The following is a 23,282-nucleotide window of genomic DNA, read 5'->3' on the forward strand; positions in this document are numbered from 1 at the left end:
ATCTAAAAATATTTATTTTAGAATTATTTCTCAGTTTATGAAATAACGACATAAATAAATAAAAATTTGTTTTCCTCGTACAATATTTTTTGAACTAATGTGTTTATGTGGCTGATGTGGACTAATAAAACATTTATTTTCTTATGATTTATTAATTGAGTCAAAATTAGGTGCGTGTCCAATATATTTTTTGATAGGTACTATTTCAAATATGTATTTATATTTATAATTTTAGTTATTAATTAATCATAATTGACGAATTGCTATATTTTTTTTGGCGGTTGTAGAAATGTAATGTACACATATGCCCTTCTTATATCCCCAATAAGGTCGGTATACACACCACTGCATTTTTCTTTTTCTTTTTGAAGATTGTGCGATAACTAACCTTAAACAAAATCTAGAGCAGGTTAAGTCTTAAACTTCTTTCAAAGGCACCATAAATCATTAAAAAATGTTTTAATATATAGGGTGTTCAGTAAGTAAGGAAAAGGGTTTCTATTGTTCTCATTGTTAATAACAATTGACCTGTTTTATTATTTTTAAATGACTTGTATAATATTTTTGAAGTATAAAAATTAATTTTGACCTTTAAAAAATTCATTTCACATTACGCCCACAAAGTTACCATAAAAATTCTGCTCGTATTAAGTGTATATATTGTAAAATATTAACTACAATATAGTTATATATTGATAAGGTGGTATGACGCGCAATAAACTACAAGCAAATAGTTTAAGAAGACTCATTAAGTAATATCATTAATTATAGGTGTAATTTAAAATTGCTCGGAAAAGGAGCATGAAACATTTACATTAAAAACTTTAGGTATGATAAATATTTTTAAAAGAGCTCAGCCTATCCCAGTCACTCCTATTTGAACCTGTACTTTCATTAATAATAATTTTGTTATTATATACAGTGATACCATCTCTCAACAAAAGCTGCGGACAAAACTTCTTTTAAGAGAAGGTTTCCGTCTAATAAAGGTTAATAAAAAAACTCAGGACTACAGAATTTTTCTGTTTAAATAGGATTTTTGTCTAATAGTAGAACTGTTTAAAGGAGGTGTTTCATTGTATTACTATAATTATTTTAAAATGCCTTTTCGAAACATTAAAAATGTATGCTCCATTATGTCTTGTTTTTTCAAATTCACGTGTCTTATCGGTCATTTAAGAAAATAATTTTTACAAAATGAGACCACTAGATTATTTGGCTAACGGGTATGATTTACAATAATTATACTGTTGTTAAAGAAAATTTATATAAATAGCTCAAATATGAATATAATTAATTTCGATGAAATATAATAATTAAAAAATGGCGCGATGAAAAATTGTTAAAACCTATTCATCGATGAATCATTGGCAACGATGGTTTAAGTCACTAATTGAATTTTTTATATAAAAGTAATATAGTACTCATTAGCTTTGTTATGAAATGGTTGCTATCTGAATTTAGTTAATAGTTCGATGGTTTAAGTTTTTGAATAATTTTTCACAATGTACGAGTGCTTTTGGATGTTTTTGAACATAGTCTAATATTTAATTTATTTCAATTATTCGATTTCTGTATAAGCATTTTTGTAAGTGATTTTGTATTTTTACATTGATTAAAAATTCAATATGATTTCTGAATATAAAATATTATGGATCTACATTGATAATTACTTTGTTACATTAGTCATACTTATCATTACAGTTCTAAGTAAGTACATACTATTACTTCAATTGTAATGTTTAGTATTATTTATCTTGATTAATATTTAAATCATTTATCTAACACTAGTCAATATGAAAAAAAAGTCAACGATAACAATTTATTTATATTTTATATAACTTGTTTAATTTTGATAATGAATAATAATATATTACTATTAAATATGTTATCTTAGTAAAAATACTTTGTGATTATATTTTTTGTGAAAATGATTTTAGCTTCAATGCGAAGCTGAGAAGGTATTAATTTTACTATTTGTTTTTTTTTGTGTATGTTACCATTTTTTCTTAAATTTCACTGAACCGATTTCTTTCAACGATACGTCAAAAGATCACAAATCGTATCTAGTTGAAGACATTAACCTCAAAAATTGAAAAAATTTCCCTCGTTCCTCGTAAATGAGTGAAAATCTCCAAAAAAATTACAATTTTAAAAATTGATAATTTTTGAAAATTTTTTTTTACATAAAACTGCCATAAATTTTTAAAAAATGTTTGAATCAATACAATTTTTTTTTATAAATTTGACCCTTTACTTGCTCACAAGGGAGGATTCAAAATGATAACTTTTTCAACTTAACTTTTGAAAGGGTTCCGGAAATACTGACACTTTTATACATATTTTAAATAAAAGCTAATGTAATATATTTTATTATAGAAAAAAATTTTCTGATTTTATTTTGTCTTTACGCTGAAAATGGCTACCGTATGCTATTTTTGTGTTAAAATTCTCGATTTTATATTTTACATTTTTAACTTTATAATGCTATAACTTTTTAAAAAATGTATGGATCAATACAATTTTTTTATGAGAAAGAATATTTATATACCTCTTTTATTCAACATACTTTTTTTTTAAATCTGACCATTTTCCTTTATATAAGGGGTTCAAAACTATGCATTGTCGTACGTCAGTAGTACCCCGACGTAGACACAAAATAAGTACACAAATTAACTAATGTTTTTGACGACGAGTTTGTCGTTTTAAGCTCTTCTTGAGTCCTTCCGTTGGATACTCTGGTCAGCCCCAATCCCTTTAATTAGTGAACTACTAAAGGGGTAGGATTTAGACCCGTCAGCACAGTCTATCTCAAAAGTAACAGATTTAACTTTATTTATGTGTGTTACTATCAGTCTATCATATTCCAAATTTTTTGGGAACATGTTGCTATATATATTATAAATCTAAAAAATATTGTTTTTTAGTTACACCTGAATTTAACGAACAAATTTTCAATTATATTAAAATTTTATAATACACCCAATTGAGTAGATTTTTTTAACAACACTTTGATTGGCTTTATTAGTTAAAGTAAATCATTAAAATTAGTTAAGTTCTAAATATTTCAATTGTAAAATCTTTTTAAACACCAAAAGTTACTTAGAAATGATTACTATCATTTCTATTTAAGTGTTCTATTACAATACAAAAGCAAAAAAAATATTGAGCTTTTCTGATAAATTTACAGTAAATACAGTAAATTATACAAATTCCTTACTGCATCTTAACAATACTATTTTTTTTAATTCTCATAATAATATAAATTTCAAACTTGAAGTTGAGCTAAAAGTTATTGTAACAAATTCAACTTTTTTTTTATTATAAACTTACAAAAAATCAACTTTAAAAGACCAAAAAAATAGGTTAAAAATTATATTTTGTACTGACTATTTTTGACATATTAAAAATCAAAATGTAATAAATAAAAAAAAATTTTTTTGTTTTTAATTATTTTTTTATCGTAATAAATTATTTTAAAAGAAATATTAATAATTTCTAACTCTTGGTTTTTAAATAAATGATAAAATTGAAATATACAGAACTATTTTCCTTATAGTTTTATCCTGTAATATTTAACTAATTAGTTATAATATCAAAAATTATTGGTGATAGAAAAAATATAATTTCTGATTTGAAATTAGCACGAAAAATTGAATAATAAAAGTATATTTTTGACTCTGATGAATATTTTTTGCAGACCATTTATTCATAATGAACAACAAATTATTATCTAAAAAGTTTTGTGTTAAGCCCTACAATTTTGCATGTTTGCTATAAAAATAATAACTACTTTATAATTGTCGATCAATTTTCCGAAAAAATTGCAATACTAAATTATTAAGTATCAATCTCATACTAATTTAATTGCTATAATAAATATTTATTCATATATTATACTTTTAAATCTAAGAACTACTAATCAGGATATAAATAAGGAAATAAGAGTCATTTGCTATTTTAATAATCCATCAATTTTTTTAAATTAAACACTATCTACAGATTTGCACCAAAGCATTTCTTATGATAGTAATTTTAATCAATGTCAGATAGCATCTGTACTTGTCCTAACTGTGGCATATCCACACTGTGCTACCGTTTTTTTTAAATTTTATTTTGATTAAATTTGTTAGTAAGCGTTTTTGTGATAAAATATTTATTTTCTCTCCATATTACAATTACTTGACAGTATATTTAATTGTTATGAGTAATCTTATAAACATTAAAACAAGTTATGTTTAAGGTAATTAATGAAATATTTTCTAGATAAAAACTTAAATGAATCATGAGTAGTATATAATCAATTTATTTTCTCCTCTGAAAATTTTCAAAAGAGTAAATACAATGTATTAATACTAAGGTACCCAGGGTATGTTAGGGGCAATAGGGGTCAATGCAATAGAGTTCCAAAAAATACAAATACATTTTTTTTTAAGAGGTATCTTGTTTAAAAATATATTAAATAGGGGCGCCAAAAATATGGCACAATGACAGTTAACATGGCACCAAAGATACCAATACTCAAAATCGAATATAGATATGAAAAATAAATTTTTTCTGAGCAACTTTTTTACCAGCGTTATAATTGTAGCATGAGGTAATAAGTTAGATAGCGTAAGTTTTTCTAAAAAAAAACCCTTTCTTTTAATGCTAAAAATAATTTATAGGATAAGCGTAATAATGTTAGCCACCCTTCAAAAAGAATTGAGACAAAACCTCCAGAAAGACACCTTCCCCCACACAAAACCTATAGTCATAGTAATAAAATGTAACAAACACTATAGCAGATAAACAATTAGACATTTTTTAGGGGAGAAATAATTTTAATAAATTTGTCTATCTTTCTTTCTTGTCCTCAAAAACATTATAATGAAAGGGAAAGTAAGAAAAATTTTTTATTTTGCTCTCCAATCAAAATTTTCAAAAGCTCTTCGGGATTTTTTTGAAAATACGTTACTGAACTTGAGCATATACTTCAGTCTAAATATCAGTAAAAATTAGGATTGGCGAGATCACACTTACGTTAAACCATAACCTGACTGGTGTTCGTAATCAGCCTATGAGTAATTAACAATATAAGAAAAATATTATTATTTTGTTAGAGTAAATTTTTTTCTTTGCTGTTAACAGGTAAATTATTAAATATATTTTAATTATTATTGCGTATAATTAATAATAAATTTTTACGTTATGTTTATATGTGTTTATTAAATTAGCAGTACAAAAAATGTATTTAACGATAAATTTATTTATTTAATTAATTTCTTTATACATTATTAGTAAAATAATTGCTTACCTCTACATTTTTAACGAAATTGTACGATATTTGGCTTTAATATCCAATAATTCCTGAATATCAAAAATTCAGATAGTTTTAATTTTTCATCGTAAAGTACATTGTATTAACTTTAATTTAAAGTAGGATTAAAGAAGTTAGATATTTTGAAACATTATAAAAAGTTGAAAAGAAAAAATTTATAAAATTTTTTAATCGCCATAGTGCCTTGGTTATATTTATGATTAGATATAAAAAATAAATTATGTCATCGACAAGGCAAATGTTTGAATGTATTTTGATAAAAATTTCACAATTATCCAGCCCATTTTTTATCATTTATATCAATATAAAAAGAAATATCCATATGAATGTTTTATAACAACTGTAATTTGTTAAGACATTTCCCACTGATTAGATACGATTTGTGGTCTTTTAACATATGAATTAGCAAAATAAGTCTAGTAGGAGTAACTTATGTAAAATGAATAACTTCTCATCTTCGCATCAAAGTTAAAAGTGAGGGTTACACTAATTGATCTAATTTTATGAAAGTTTTAATTAAATTAAAAAAAACATAAACAAATAATTAAAAGACAGAGTATCACTAATAATTGCTCAACTACGCTATGAAGCGAAAAAATTATAATTTGCAGTAAAAATTTTGATTGAAATAAAATATAAGACGCCCTCATACTCATTTATATACTGGCGGCCAAAATTATTAGATCACCAAAGAAATTCGAATTAAAATTTCTGTCGATAATTTTTTGCAGGTGAATTATTTTTTCTTTGAATCTACAGCAATCATGTTTGTTAATATTATAATAATATTTAATAAACCAACAAGATATCAAATCTTATTTGAAAAAAATCTTAAAGTTATTGTGTGATCTAATAATTTTGGCCGGCAGTATATTTTCTAGGGAAGTTTAAAATTATTTAAAAGTATTTAATAACTAAACAAAAATTTATCAACTTTAACTGTATTTAATTATTTTGAAAATAATTAAAATATTTATTTTTTAATTGAGTTACTAATGCAGTTACGGAACATAAATAAACTCCAATTAATTAACATTATGGTATTGGTAAAATTTCTAATATATCTTGTTTTAACAGATTCTTTAAACTAATAATGAAAAATTTTTTTTCTCAAAAATAATAAAGTTTTAAATATATTTTACAGTACTACGACGTTACGGCAGTCAACATATTTTCAGGAAGTTTTTTAACCGACAGAAAATTAAATTTGATGGACTTGTAAATTTGAATGAGGACAAAACTTGCACTGAATTGGTAAAGTTAACAAACGATTAATTTGAAATATGTCGATGAAAAAAACTATTGAAAATTTCTAATAAAATTTGACATTGATAAAATGTATGGTCCTTAAAAACAGATATGTATTATAATTTTATGAGGGAGATTATACATATAATGAAATTATTAGGTAAGATTAAATAACTAAACGTTCTATTAAGTTACCAGAATTTTTTTTAACTCTCTTAATTCCTTCATTTGTATAATGATATTATTTTCAATTATAAACATTAAAAATTATTTTTTATTAAAAATGTTCAATAATATTTATGTAAAAATTATTTACATACAATTTAATTTACCCTGCACATTAAAAAAAATTAAATAATATATAGATTGGTTCACAACGTTTTTTAAAAAATCTAATAACTTTTGATCCAGCTAAAATAATGAATTATTTTTTTAAAATAATTTTTACAATTATATACATTAAATGCATATTTTTTCTTGGTCTCTAATAAGAAAAGTCAATTTATATTTTAGAAAATAATTCTTATTTTGAAGAAAAATTAATTTTTTTGAAACGTTCATTAAAAGTATATCTCTTTTACAAAAAAAGTAGTTGTTTACTCCCATTTAAACTTTTTATAACAGTGAATAACGTAATAAATAATCGAAAAAAATTTATAATCCGACACCTGGGTAGAAGATATTGTGATGTTTCAGTATGTTCTTATAAATGTTATTAAACTCGATATTAACTGTGTTTCTTTAGCAGCATAACACACCATACTATTGAGAGTAGTAACAACACAGTTAATCTCAACTCAAAATGGTAAATAAGGTATCCCACTGCGCAACACTGCGTTCTTCTGTAAAAAATTATTATGAAACATCTTAATGAATCATACAACTCTTCTGAAGTAATTTATCATAAATATCAGTTTATATTATGTATTTAAGGTAAAAGGTCGCCTGCTTAAAGTTTTGATCTATGTGTTAAAAAAATATTTGATGATTTTTCTTAGCTTTTTTCAGTGTAAAAAGGAAACTTAATAATTACGATGCTTAAATCTATTGTATCTAAAATTCACAAAATTATTTCAATTTTATCTATAAATAAGGCACATTAATTGTGTCCATTTTTTTCCTTGCAAAGATTCTGATTGTCATTGACTTCTTTTTGCTTATCTCCTTATAGAATTTTAGCTCATGATCACTCTTACTTCTTGATATAAAATGTAATTTTATTAATTATATCAATAATAAATATAATTTATACTTTATATTTAATACTAGAAAATTAATGTCAACTTTTTTAATGGAATTTAGGATTTAAGTATACCTGCTGGTACAAATAGCAAAGATAAAGGAAAAACGACTAAAGATTGTGGCGAGTCACTCAAAATATCTGATGTAAGCTTTACTATTATATATACATCTCCATTTTTCATGAAATACTTTTTTGATTTATTTCACTTTAAAACATAAAAGTAACAGTAAAATTTAGCAACATTACTTCAAATATAAATATTGAGTATATAGAGTGTTCCACCGTCATTTACTAATTTTAACATTAGTTTATATAGTCAAATTAGTAAATCACGGTGGGACACTCTGTATATTCTTGTTTCATGAATTTTAAACACTAGGAAGAAGATTCGAGTTATGAGTGTTGTGATTATATTCAAAACTCAAATTGTTCAAGTTCCAAGTTTAGTGATTCATTACCAAGCACTGTCAGCGAAAAAAATTCAATACAGGTATACATGTTTTAATTTGACTAGTGAATGGTGTTATGCGAAAAGCAATGATTCAACAATAAATAAAAAACGATATTTTATTTACAACAGCTTAAAAATGTCCTTTTATTTAATTTGCACATTATAACTAAGTCAGTATTTGATTGTATATCGCCCTAAGTTATGACACAAAAACTATCTTAATAATTATATCAATTATAACCAGTGATCAGAACATTAACTAAAAATTGAACTCGTTCCTGTTCACATTTAATGTGTAAAAATAAACTCGTTTACACTCAAATTCATTTTTTTTTGTCAAATTAAACATTCCCATGCATATTTATTAAAATATTTTTGTATTTTTAAATAATTTATTACGAATCTATATAATTAACATAAATAGTTCAATTCAGACAAATTTAAATCTTTATAAAAAAAATATAAAAATTTTACTTTTAGTATAGTTATGGAGTTTGTTATAGGCATACAAATTAGAAAAAATTTCCTTACCCTAAATTCCCTAAAAAAATTTTGTATCTTCATCATGTAAATATTTTAGAGTTATCTTATACGCCAAATACCCTCTTTATTACAGCCCTGTTTACCTTTAAATGAAATATTACAATTTTAATTGCTACATAAATAGATTATATATTTATTGTAGATACATAAATAGTGTATTTATTATACACAATTCATATTTTCCAAATTATTGTTTTATTCATTTCTTTCGTCAGAAACAGTAATAAAATGTGCACGTTTTTTATTTGAATTTATTATAAAACAAAAAAAATAATTATAAATATACAAATCGATTGCACTACAATTGCAATTGTTCATAAGATACTAGGTAAATTTTAACAATTTGTATCAGGTAAATAATGCACTAATGCTTTGCGTGTTGTTCTACCTGTCTCCATATATTTAGCAGGTTTGTTACGTTTTAAACATTAATTATTTCAAAACTTACATTGGTCTTATGGGACATTTTAAACTGTTTACTTGTTTTATACACTTCTTTTTTTACTATCCTGATTTTTAAATCAACATTCGACTGTACAAGAAAGCCTTTTGCCAGCTCATACAGTACCTTATCATACAACGGGTATATTTCATTATTATTATTTATACAAAGTCATATACTATTTCGTCTTGAGTTCGTATAAATTGTAATATTATTAATTATGTGAACGGCCTAAAAAGTTTTTAAATTCGTCAAAAATTTTAATTTTGTTTATGTTCACCAAATAAGAACGTGCTTTCATAGAAGACGTTATTTCAAACACTGATTATGACTAAATAAGATAAATAATAAGTAGAATTTTAAGTGAAGAATGGTTTCTTTTTGTATAAGACCATTCGATTGTTACTATAATTATTTATAAAAACTAAATATGATCTTGATGCTAGTCATATTCTGAATTTGGGGATTTTAGCCCCCAAAACAAAAAACATAGTTATGCCACTGCACATTTTAAATTATTTTTATATATTAAATTCAGAAACAAATATCATTTTTATTGTTTTAACATATAATACAATTTTATTAATTTAAATTTATAACTTTTATATCTAATACTAGCAAGCAATGTTTATTTTTTTATCGAGTCTAGGATAAATTCATTGAAGAAATAAATAATGATTCACTAATAGACTTGAGTATACCTGAAAGTAAAAGTAGCGACGAAGTAAAAACGTCGGAAGATTTTGACGAGTCTCTCAAAATGTTAAATGTAAGTTTTTTTTGCTATTACTTTTATATTTTCATATTTTTATTTATATCATTGTAAAACTTAAAAGTAATAGTAAAATTTAACAAAATTACTTCAAATACAAAAAATATATATTCTTGGTTCATTAATTTTGAATATTAGAAAGAAGAATCGGATTACGAGTGCTGTGATTGTATTCAAAACTCAAGTTGTTTAATTTCACAGTTAAGTGATTCATTACCAAGTTCTATTCACAGCGGAGAAAATTCAATAGAGGTATATATATATTTTTAATTGTTTTTTTTTTGTTATATTAAATTAAGAAACGTAAGTGTTTTTGGATGGTTATTATACAGATAAATAGCAACTGAGTTAAACTAATAATTTTTTTCTATAACATTACAAATTGAAAATAAAATTTATATTATTTGATGATGAATATACAGTGAAAAGTATAATCTTAAGTACCTTTCTGTAATTGATGAGATATTTTCAGTTAATTATGTAATTTAAAAAGTTAATTGAGGTGAGTACAGGGAATTTTCAGGAAAATGAAAAACCATTTACTAAACCCAAGGTTTCAAAATGTTCTAAACGTTTCAATAGCAAAAAAAAAAAAGTTTTGAGTCAAATGTTTTTTTATTATTGAGTAACATAAGTAATTAATATTATACTGACCTCGTAAATAAGTTATTAAGATAACCCGACGGTTGGATCAAAGTATTTTGCCTCAAGTAAATTGAAAATTTGCATAATTTTATAATTTCTTATATTTTTTTTAGTTTTAGCTTCGATGCGAAGCTGAGAAGGTATTGGTTTTACTATGATGTGTATTTCTTATTTTTGTGTCTGTTACCACTTTTTCTTAGCTCTCACCGAATGGATTTCTTTCAACGATACGTCAAAAGATCACAGATCGTATCTAGTCAAAGACATTACCTTCAAAAATTGAAAAAATTTCCCTCGTTCACCGTAAATGGGGGAAACCTCCAAAAAAATTACAAATTTAAAAATCGCTAATTTTTGACAGTTTCTTTTTACTTAAAACTGCCATAACTTTTTCAAAAATGAACAAATCAATTTTTTTTTATATAGATGCATGATGTCCTTACCTATCATTTGGTATATTTTTTTGATAAATCTGTCCCTTCACCTGCCCACAAGGGGGGATTTAAAATGACAACTTTTTCACAAAAAATTTAGTTTTTCAACTTAACTTTTGAAAGTGTTCCGGAAAGTCTGACACTTTTATATATATCTTAAATTAAAGCTAATGTAATGTACTTTATTATGGAAGAAAAAAATTTGACCTCTGGACTTGTTTTTAGGGTGTAAATAGCTACTGAATGCTATTTTTGTGTGAAAATCTCGATTTTATATTTTACATTTTCAACTTTATAATGCTATAACTTATTGAAAAGTGTATGGATCAACACAATTTTTTTATGAGAAATAATATTTTTTAATAATCCCTTTTTCATTTGACATACTTTATTTTAATCAGGATATTAATAAGGAACTAGGAGATCATGTAGCTTTTGGAATAATCCATCAATTTTTTTAAATTAAACACTATCTAAAGATTTGCATCGAAGCGTTTTTTTTCATAGTGATTTTAATCACTGTCAGATATCATTATACTTGATCCAATTATGCCACGTTACCACTGTGCCGCGACCCCCTGTGCTGGGTTTTTTTTGTTTATTAAATTATATTTTAAATAAAAATATCTAAAAATTAAAAAATGCCACCTGTGTGTTAAGTAGGCCTAATGATCTTATTACATTTTTCTGTGCAATACTAGTTCAATTGCACAACTAGTGGTTCAGTTTTAAGATTTATAGTTCACGAAAAAAATATTTTTTTGGGCTTTGTTTCTTTTTGATGCCATGACCGTAATTGAAATATAATTCATTATATTCTTAATATTTTATAAATACCTACTAATTTGAGAAAATACAATATTTATTTATTTTATTTATTAATAATATCTTAATATAAAATCTAGTTTTCTTAATATACTTAAAATTGATTTTTTCAGTTTGTTGAAGATTTCAGTGATATAAGCTTTCCGGTAGTTGATCATTTAAATGAAGCATTTATTGAAGATTAAACATTCAATATTTCGTATAAAATATATTGTGCATATCTATCTAACATGTTATCATTGAGTAAAAATAAAATTTTATTTTTGAATTCGATGTTTTTTTACCTTTCAGAAGTATTTTATTTTTAAATATTTTGTGGGAATATTAACATTCAGTTGTTATAGACATTATTGTTTTACTTTATTGGTTGAGTAGATTAGAAAAGTTAAATCCAGCGACTTTGTTAATGTTAAAAAATGTTTAATTTCTTATGATATCATAAATGCTAATCTAACTACTATAAATAATTTAGAATATTTAAGTTTAATATATATTTATAAACTTTAATATATTATTTGTTTTTCTTTATCTCGTTTAATTTTATAAAAATACTTTAATATAATTTATAAGCAGGTATGCATAGTTAAATGTGTGGCAATTTATTTTATCTACAATCTATTTTGTAAAAAGAATCTAAAAATATTGTTTTTAAGAAAACATATACAGAGTGATTTTTTTATCATAACCCACTCAATTACTTACAGATTAATAATAATTTAAACATTTTTTTTTTTTTTGTTATCTTTAGTTACACATTATTCTTGAATTATTAACTATGTAATACTTTTTAAGTTCATCCCTTATGCCTGGTAAGGGTGTCAACTTTGTTTTTTTAAATGGGAACACATATTTTGAATTTTGAATTTAATAATAAATGGCGTTCCAAAAAATTCCCATTTAAAAAACAAAGTTGACACCCTTACAAGGCGTAAGAGATGAACATAAAGTTTTAAATAGTTAATAATTAAAAAATAATGTGTAACTAAAGAAAACCCAAAAAAAAAAAAAAATGTTATATATATTCTGCAAGTAATTGAGTAGGTTATGATAAAAAAATCACCCTGTATATTGGCCGACCCCAAGTAGTTGGGATTAAGGTGAGGAAGAAGAAGAAAACGTATATATAGATCATATTATAGTAGTTTTACACTTATTGTTATATAAAGTCTCATAAGACAAAACTTTTTTTACTATAGAAAGTTGTAAATTATGGTATTTACAGATATTATTAACACTCATAGCTAAAAACAACAACATTTAAAAATCACTATTTTTAAAAATAAAGTAAAATTTTCTATGGTTACCTAAAACTAGAAGGTTAATTTATTACATTTTTGTGACTTAATTTAAATAATTTATTTAAAGAAATAAAAGAAATTAACATACAAAAAAGTATTAATTAATAATACAAATAGTATATAATACTACCATTTATAAATAATATTACCATTTAAAAAATTAACAACATTGTGCACCAAAAGAATATAACAAGAATGGTATAATTATCACAATAAAATAATGAAATATTTTAATGATAATGCTATACAGCATTGACATTTATAAAAATGAGTAAATTACAAGCTTGGTTCTTTATTGTCATTATCAAATGCCTTTTTTTCTGAGCGAGTTTTATCTCTAGCGCATTTTGGACATAATTTAGCTTCCTTATAACATTTTCGATGAAATACAGCTTTGCATTGGCGACACTTAAAAATAATGAACATTTTTAATGATTAGTAGAGATAAATATATATATTATTAATTTCTTGATATTCTAAATAGTTCTATACATTGGTATCTAAAATATTCTATATAGTTAATTTATCAGATTTTCGGTAATTTAATATATCAGGTAATTTATAATATGGGATAAAGCTGAATATAATGGTTGTTTTTTTTTAAACGTTCCTTAAATATTTGATTTTGTTTTCATATGTTACACCTGATAAAGAACATATTATTTTTTTAAATTTGGTTTGTCCACTAAGAATCTTTTTTTGGACTACTATCACCTGAAGATTAAGAAAGTTTATAATGAAAGATACCTATTTCTGTAGAGATTTTCACTACCATAACAAATTATTGTTTAAGAGCTATGTTATGGTAAAAAAAATAAATAAGTTAATTACTCATATAAATGATTATATACTATAAAAATAATAAAAATTGCTACTAGACTTAAATTTTAAAAATTGAGACATACTGTAAATCTGAAAGATGCATTTGCATCTTATATTTATCAAAAGCACAAAAATCAAACTTTAAAACTGCTTTTTTTGGTTGATTGAAAGGTGGTTCAAAAAAATAATAATCCTACAATAGTATGATAAATAATAATAACTTATAAAAACTAAATTACTAATATATTAAGTTATTAATTTACTCTATAGTTATCAGCAATATCAAATGGATATATTATTTTTGGATCTTGACATAATTCACAAATGAATCCTCTTTGACTGCATATTTGACAATTGTAAATATGTTCCCTGTTAGATGCAATTTTTTGTTCAAGAAATTCAAACAATGTACCGGTGTATATTTCTTGAAGGTCCTAAACAAATAGTTGTTAAAAATAATAATATTAAAATTAATCATTATACTAATCATTAATGATTTTAAAACTTACTGCGAATGAATATAAATGTATATTATTGTAAAAATAAATACGAGGCCAAATATCTTTGGATAAATTTTCAATGTTGCAAAGTTTGCATGTGGTTAAGTATCGATACAAATAATAAATTTGCCAACGCAATTCCTAAATAGAAAGAAAATTTTTAGTATATATATATATAATTACAGAATGATTCTTTTATCATGAACCAATTATTAAATTGAAAAATATAAATAATATAAGTAATTTTTTTTGTTATCTTTTAGTTATATGTTTTCCTCAATTTATCAATTGTGAAGTGTTTTTTATATTCAATCTTTATACCTTATTAAAAAAAGTCAAATTTATTTTTCAAATGAATACATATATAGAGTGTTCATTAAGTAAGAAAACAGGTTTCTATTGTTCTCATTGTTTGTAACAATTGACCTGTTCCTTACTTACTGAACACTCTGTATAATTAATTTACATATTTATTAGATAATGATCTAATTAAGAAAATTACTGGTGATAATATCTTATGGACCAGTAATTTAGAAGTTATGAACAATTTAAAATAGTAGTGGTGATTAGTCATAGTTCCTACCAAACACCCTTCTACCAAAAAATCTACTGATTAAAAAGTAGTGATCTCTACATTGTGGCCAAGTTTGCTTTTTAGGGATAAATTTCTTTCCTACTTTCATGAGAAACACTGCTTCTTAAAGAATGTTAAACATTTCTCATAAATTCATTTGTATTGTTTAACAAATTAAGTTTTGGGTTATTTTTAAATGAAGCATAAAACGGATATTGCAGTGATTTCCAACATATTCTAAAAGGGATATTTTTCTTCTAAGTTCTCTAAATTTTTCATCAAGAAAGTAATTCTTAAATGAGTACTAAGCCAGTACTTGGACAGAAACTAGCCAAATGTCGAGAAAACAAATAAAAGAACATTGTTGATTATTTTTTTATGGTTTATTATTTCTTGGCGGAGAGAAGGTTGGAATTAACATTTAGGGTTTTTGTAATGACTGTCACTTATTTTTGAAAACTCTAATTGGAAAATTACCTAATTTTCATGAGTTACTGAAAAATCTTAGCAGGCGATTGCATGTTCTGCTGCCTCAATTAACACTCTTGCCTATAAGATTGTTTATTTTGAGAAAATAACAATTTTTATTTTTTTTATTTACATTATAAGATCTATTTTTGTGCCAAATTTATACGGAAGGTGTCACAATTTTTATCATTAATTAAAATTAGCCAGTCTGTTAATACAAAATGAAATTAGGCTTTCTTTCTCGTTTCTCCAAAAAAAAAAAAATTATTGTTTATGTAGAATTTCACTTTCTCTACTATTATACATTTAATTTAATGATTCACAATATATAGAATGTTCATTAAGTAAGGACACTAGTTTCTATTATTCTCATTGTTTGTAACAATTGATCTGTTTCTTTACCTACTGAAAACCCTATATATTGCGTTCCATTTAATTAAAATGTAAGTCGCATGTATAGGAATTAATATCTCTAACCATCAACGACTAACATTTAAATCACTTAATTTTTTTTTATTATTTTTATAGTTAATTAAAATTTTACCTTAATTTTTGTCATTTCTTTATTGATTTTATATAGTTTTTTATCAATACTGCGAATGTTGAAAAGTGGATGATATTGTATTTCACTAAGAAACTTTGCTGTACTGTTGCATACTTGATAATTGTTGAAATCCCAATCAAGTAATATTTTAGATGGAATAGGCCACATTTCTGACCCAAAACAATGTACACAATAATAGCATGCTGTGAAGTTGCACTTACTAAAAGAAATACATTTGTAATATAAAATATTATATAATTATAATTAACTGAAACTTACAAATAGTTGCCAAAATCAATACCAATTGTTTCATTGCAATTTTTACATGTAAAATCTTGAGAATTAAGGCCACTTTCTTGAGCTGGAGTAAACAAATATTCTAAGTATAACTTTAACATCTGTAACATCAAAAAATAAAATAACTAACTTGTATTAAGTCTAAAACTGATTAACAAAAAATACCTCTAAACTTAGTTTTTCAGGATGCATGGAAACTTGAATAAATGAATCATCATCCTGTAAGTTGATGAAAACAAAATTTTTAAAAATTATAATAAAATATAATTTTATTTTGAAAAATACACTTACTTCACCTAGGGTATCAGGACTATTATATTGTTGTTCTTCAATAATTTTTTTAAAGGTTAGTTGTTTATATAACTCGTCAACTTTAGGGCTCTCGGAAGAATTTTTTATTCTCAAGTTATAAGATTCTAATAAGTCATTAAAGCTTTGAGTAGTTTCAATCTCAGAAGCTACTTCTGTATTTAAAGAATTTTCAGGTTTTTCAACGCGATCAGAAGGATTCATTAGGCTTTCATCTTCAGAAGGTTTCTCAGTTTCATTACTATCTGTAACAAGTATTTTAACAAAAGAAGTCTGTGTTTTTGAAGTTTCATTGGAGCTGTTAAAATCATTAGAAGAGTTTGATTTTATAAAAGATGAAGCATGCTGTTTCATAATTAAATTCCAACCTAAATCTTCATCAATTAGTACTAATGGTTTACGTATGAATTCAGAATCAACATATGACGATGACAATGATGATGCGTAACTTTCTTCTGATCTATTATTATCATTAATTAAAATTGCCTCTTCTGTATCATTTACATCTGCAACTTCTGCTAGCTGAGGATTATTATTGTATAAAGGATTATTTTTAAGGGCTGGGGTCCAATAACCAGCAAGTAACAATGTACCATTAGGCCAAGTATTTAAAAGACTAGAGTTCAAAGTAAGATCAAAATTGTATGCATCAATTCCTTCCATGAGGCCAATAATTTTTTCAAAAGATGCATGATCTCGTATTATTGCTTTTTTATTGTAAAATTTTATGATATATCTTCGATATTTTGCAACTGACATCAGATAACTTCGGAATACTCCATCATTCAATGTAGTCCGTATCCAAGCTCGACACTTACCAACATCTGTTGTTACATGCTTCAATGAATTTATCTAAAAAACAAAAAATTTTATAAAACTTAAGTGAAGATATGTCAACAAAATAAAAGTAGACTTAATTACATACCTGATCAACAATACCATTTGGAGAAATAACTAATAAACAGTGCCAAAAATTAATATCTGTATTTCTATCAACATCATCACCTATTACAGTAGACAGTTTACTAATGAAGGACTCTTTGAGACCATGTAAAAAAAGGCTTTCCATACTAGATAATAATCTGTCAGCTACATAGTTAGAACTGATAACTTTTTCATCTTTGTCTATAAATTCTGAATGAAATTCTTTGAGTCTTTCTTCAAAATGCAGTATAATAGATCCTTTATTTGATTCGTCCTTAAGTTCTTTATTACTAATAATACTTCTAAATAAATTATTCATTATAATTCTATTAAACCAAACTGACGTAATATGTGAATAGTAGGTAAAAGAGCAGAACCAGTTCTCAATATACTATAGTAGTTAGATTTTGATAAATCAACTATAGTAGAACCTTGACGTAATGATATGGAATTACCAATTAAACCACCATCAAAAATAGCATCTAACTTAGGCCACAAAGTTGAAAATTCTTCAGGTTTTAATGTACTAGATGTGTTACTTTTATTAGCACTAGTGAGTGCAATAGGATTTTTTAGACAGCTTACAATACTACATATAAAACCACTATCTGGTACTCGAATAGCAACTTTTGATTCACCTGGATTAAGTGCAATATTTAGCACAGAAGTTCTTTCTAAAACGACAGTCACTGGTCCAGGAAGTAATGCATCTAAGAGACCATAAGGCAGATGATTTATTTTACCCCACTTGCCAATATCATTCACATTGTGAGTACAGATAGAAATAGGTTTAGTAGGATTACGACCTTTAATATTATAGAGCTTTTTAATTGCTAAAGAGTTTTGTACATCTGATGCAAGCCCATAAACAGTGTCTGTTGGTAACGCTATTACACATCCGTCATTTATTAATTTGACAGCTAATGTTACAGCCTGTGGCTCACTTTTGTCATTGATTTCAATTAATTTGTTCATTAAAATCTCTTTTGGTTTGAAATAATAAGATTTTGATGTTAATTTAAAGCATAAAAAATTTAATGAAATTTTAGAAAATAAAAACTTGCACGTAACCAAATCTTGGTAGAGCATTTATTTCAATGCTCAACACACAAATAGAATTCAATAAATGAATAACATGCATAAAGTTCCATAGAATATCTGCAAAATATAACACACTATTATGAATAAATCAATTTTATTGAAAAAAAATTTAGTAAAAAGTTTCTTTGTAGAATTATATACACTTATGATATAATTCAACAAATATGTGTATAATATAATATAGTATTTGTAAAATCAATTATAAATTTATTATGTAAAAATGCACTGTTTTTACAAAATAAAAATTCTTTCATTTTAATAACAATCTTATTCATTGAGACTTAGTTTTCTATGTTAATGTCATTAACATGGACTGTCAGTCCAAATTGAACAAAAATACATATGAAATGAAATATGGTACATATGCAAATAGTGAGATTTGATTTTTATTATTGTGATTATTTATTAGTATTTAATTTAAATTTTAATAGATAATCACAACAAAATGCACTTAATTTATTTTAATTTAAAACACACACTATCATTGTAAAATATCAAAAATATTAAAATTAATTCCTATTAAAAAAACAAATTATATTTCTATGAAAGAAAATTAGTATTTAATAAAAATATATAATTAGAATTAATAATATAAGGTAAAATTTGTATATTTTTTAAAATATTTTTTTTGTTTTTATGCGTTGAGCTAAATTTCTAACCTCTATTTAAATAGTGTAAAATTTAGCATAAAGATTAGTTGGTGTTAACTTACATATTATGTTTGCTTTATTAATTTTTTTATATTATTCGATGAATTTTAGAAAGAAAAGTGTTTCTTCTCTTATTAAAGTAATATAACTTTAAATGATAGCATGCATTATAAAATAATGTAGATTAGAAATTGAAAAGTACAAAAAATTGTATTTAAAAATACTTTTATCCCAATCAAAAATTAATAAGATATCACAATGTATAAGAACATAATAGATTCTTTTTATTTATTTTATAGTAAAAAAGACATAATGTGCATTAAACGTTTATTGAAAAATTAACAATACTGAAATAACTAAACTCACTTACTAGTCAATTATAATTATGGATATACATGAAAATAAATATACATGAAATATAAAAAAAATTAAATGGGGCACATTGTTTGATTTTTTTGAAAATTTTAATTATAATGAAATTTATTAAGATAAATCATGAAAAAATATTAGTACATAGAAATAAAAAAATATTAATAAATTGCAAGGCCATGTAACGTAGTTATCAGTAAATAATTTTAGCGTACGGATTTTATGATAATAGGTGTGATAACGAAAAATTACTAACGACAGAGTGATTTATGTGACGACTAAATTTCTCCTAAAATAATAATAATTTTGAATACAGAGTCAAAATATAATATCTTATAAAGTATAATATATAATTTAATATTGAAAATATCACAGAAAAAAAACAAAAATCATTTAACTCTTGATGGCTTATTTTTCAATGTGTATTTACAGATAACTCGGGGTAACTAACCGTGAAATATTACTTCCCCCGGGTCACTAATGTCATTAATTTTAAAATAAAAATAAAAATAAAACTAACATAATTACAATAATAGTCAGTGTATATTAGTGCTGTAATATAAAGGGGCAGGGAGTGGCAGAAATACCAATTTTGTCCCAATTTAATGAAAAAAAATTATTATGCTAAAAATAATTTTATATTGTTAAAAGAATTTTCTTAAGTACTTTAATTAAAAAAATCGTTTATTATGGATTTCAGTTTTTGTGATTATTCGTTAATTTAATGTTTATTGCTATTCTATTAATAATTATGACCCAGCAAATGTTATTGATTTAATTAAAACTGCAATCAAGTTTTTGCCAAAGATAAAATTTTAATGTAGTAAAAGTTATTTTGCTTAAAAAGATTGATTTTAAATAGATAGTTCCCAAAGTTCATGATATGGTAAAAAATTATAATTAATTCAAAAGACTATATTTTAGTATATAATCAATAGTATTATTATATACATTATCAATGGTAAAGTTTCTAAACTTCTTGATTTTAGCTTCGATGCGAAGCTGTAACGGTATTAAGAGGCATTACTTCAGGGCGGCTTACGCCATCTCTAAAACTCACATCACCACGTTGTGAATCAGCCCGAAGTTAATCAAGAACTGATTCATAACGTGGTGTGGCCACTCCTAGACCAAAGCCTTGCACCGGAAAAGGTGTGCAGAGCGCTGTCAGCCTCTTTCGAATAGTGGTCGGACATCGACGCGGCTGCTTTACGAATACGGTGTAAGTACTCATTAAAACAGCTGTGGTTGGACATCACTTGGGTGAGACGATGATAAGTCATCTCACCGTAAGTCCGGTCCACCCACCTGTTCAGCCGATCGGATCCTAGGAGGGACCTCATAGGTCATGAGATAAGTCATTGAGTACTTAAGCGGAATCTTCACCCTCAGCACGACGATCCATGGAGGATTGAACTTATACCTACCCGTGAGCAAGGCCGCTTCGGTCTTGTCCAGGGCGAGGCTCAGTCCATTCCCTTCCTACTGGATCCTGGCGGTGACTGCACTAAGCGCACAGTTCCCACGAGATCCATCCTCCTTAGACGAGGCGCCTTCCGCCACCACCAGCGATTAGTGCAAGATTTTTATACTGATAAAAAATAAAATTCAAAAATACGAATTTCCATTAGTGCACTAAAATCATAATATAATGTTTTAGTGTGCTAAGACTTTGTTAATGATTAGTTCAAGATCANAAAAAAATGACACGTAAAAACAATCGACTGACTGACTAAAATAGACCCCCTGAATTCTATATTGAAATAAAATAGAAGTTTCGAGAATATTTGAGAAACTTCTAGAATAATTTTTCCACATANCGAAGGCGCTTGCAACAGAAAAAAAATGACACGTAAAAACAATCGACTGACTGACTTATATAGACCCCCTGAATTCTATATTGAAATAAAATAGAAGTTTCGAGAATATTTGAGAAACTTCTAGAATAATTTTTCCACATAAATAATTATCAATTTTAAATACTATTCTGATCTACAATTATTGTATTACTTGTCGCGGTCGCACTCCAGCTTTACCACTGGATGGCGATCGCGGCGCTTCCCCTTTACGTCCGGCAGTTCAAACATATGGAGTGGCCGACGGGCGGCGTGAACCGGTCCAGGCCGCCGGCCACTAACAATAATGAAACATATCATATTTCAACGTCCTCACGGAATAAGCAGTCGTGACATTTTTGTTATTGTATTTATATGTATATATATATAGCGTATAAAATATACGGTGATAATATTTAGCCGCCTGGTAATTATTTATTTAATATAAAACCCACCTTAGTCTCATCATACTCTTTACAAATATATCGCTCATTCGGAGTGATGTTTACATTAATGTCAATCTTTTTAATTACCATAAGCGTATTTGTGGCACCGAACCAACGGTAGGATAAAATAGTTAAATTCTTAAGAAAAACTAGTCTCCCTTCATACCCTACCAACTAGTTTAATATAAAAGGTCTAAGAAAATTAGCACACCAGCTCATTTTAGTTCACTCTCACTCTTTATTCCCCCACACTCTTTCATGTTAAAGTTAATAATGTAAAATCCATGTTACTTTTGTCAACCTTAATTATAAGTCTTACACATTTGTTAAAATAATTAATTCAAATCATTTAAATAATTCATCATCTATCTACGAGTCCGAATGGATATCAAGGTAAGTGTAGTCGTAAGAAATGTACTATACTTTTGTAATATTAAGAAATAGGATAGAGTGGATAAGAGGTAGGATTAAGATGATATGAATGGATCCAACACAAACCATATAACCTAAACCACTTCCACTTTCCTCCCATCTTACGCTCGCTTTTCTTTTTATTACAGATTGTTGTCGTCTGCACTTATAGTGATTTTCAGATTATTGTATAAAATTTGAACATAACATGATTATTATTTTAAGATAAGATGCATAGTGTACAATTATCAATTTAACATGAATATATATAATAGCCAGCATACAACATTGTATATGTTATGACAGATGAATAATTTCTTTGTATATAATCGATATTAAATATTGATAATTATTTTTTCATTGATAAATGTAATATGCGCAATACAATGCATTGGGCATATTACGACTTAGAGATCAAATATTTGTAGTAATGTAAAAGTAATAAACCTGTGTTATCATTCTAATTACTTCAATATAAGGTACATTAAAGGGTTAATATATCTACTTTTGAGCATAAATTAATAAAATCGTTCCAGTTGAATCAACCGGACCTCAGTGAGAGATGAACATTTTCATGGAAGGACTTTAAAAAACCCATGTCAAGTCAATATTTTTTTAGTTTCATTGACACCAAAACACATTGGTGAAAAATATATCTTTTAACACGTCAGAGGAAAAAATGAAAGTAAAAAATACTATCTAATAAAATTTATTTTTAATTAATCCGAAAATGTAAAAATTGTTGAATATTTACAAAATTAGTAAATATTTTAAGTGTATGATTAATAGATACTTTAACTTAACAGACAAA

General features: G+C 25.3%; 3 protein-coding genes across 4 annotated transcripts; 1 reads left to right on the forward strand and 2 right to left on the reverse strand.

Annotated features, from left to right (window-relative positions):
• Positions 1–20: 20 nt before the first annotated feature.
• On the forward strand, positions 21–12,191 carry LOC126899586 (uncharacterized). The gene is made up of 7 exons (XM_050674631.1): positions 21–1,710; positions 6,465–6,574; positions 7,871–7,954; positions 8,191–8,301; positions 9,897–10,016; positions 10,158–10,271; positions 12,037–12,191. The coding sequence occupies exons 1-7, from the start codon at positions 1,629–1,631 to the stop codon at positions 12,106–12,108; spliced, it is 693 nt and encodes a 230-aa protein (XP_050530588.1). The 5' UTR covers positions 21–1,628; the 3' UTR covers positions 12,109–12,191.
• A 1,156-nt stretch (positions 12,192–13,347) lies between these two features.
• Positions 13,348–17,978, reverse strand: LOC126899559 (pleckstrin homology domain-containing family M member 1). 2 transcript variants are annotated; one of them, XM_050674591.1, is made up of 9 exons: positions 17,807–17,978; positions 17,661–17,740; positions 16,718–17,587; positions 16,592–16,645; positions 16,409–16,527; positions 16,130–16,349; positions 14,553–14,684; positions 14,307–14,477; positions 13,348–13,629 (listed from the first exon to the last, which is right to left on the reverse strand). In XM_050674591.1, exons 1-9 carry the CDS (start codon positions 17,976–17,978, stop codon positions 13,498–13,500), a joined length of 1,950 nt encoding a protein of 649 aa, XP_050530548.1. In that variant the 3' UTR covers positions 13,348–13,497. The 2 variants fall into 2 exon arrangements, with proteins under 2 accessions (XP_050530548.1, XP_050530547.1); XM_050674590.1 differs by having other exon boundaries at positions 17,661–17,978.
• On the reverse strand, positions 17,978–18,817 carry LOC126899583 (threonylcarbamoyl-AMP synthase). Its single transcript, XM_050674626.1, has one exon. The coding sequence runs from the start codon at positions 18,746–18,748 to the stop codon at positions 17,978–17,980; it is 771 nt and encodes a 256-aa protein (XP_050530583.1). The 5' UTR covers positions 18,749–18,817.
• Positions 18,818–23,282: the final 4,465 nt, after the last annotated feature.

Source organism: Daktulosphaira vitifoliae, unplaced genomic scaffold (assembly GCF_025091365.1).
Source record: "Daktulosphaira vitifoliae isolate Bord-2020 unplaced genomic scaffold, ASM2509136v1 Scaffold_2, whole genome shotgun sequence".
NCBI classification, from domain to species: domain Eukaryota; kingdom Metazoa; phylum Arthropoda; class Insecta; order Hemiptera; family Phylloxeridae; genus Daktulosphaira; species Daktulosphaira vitifoliae.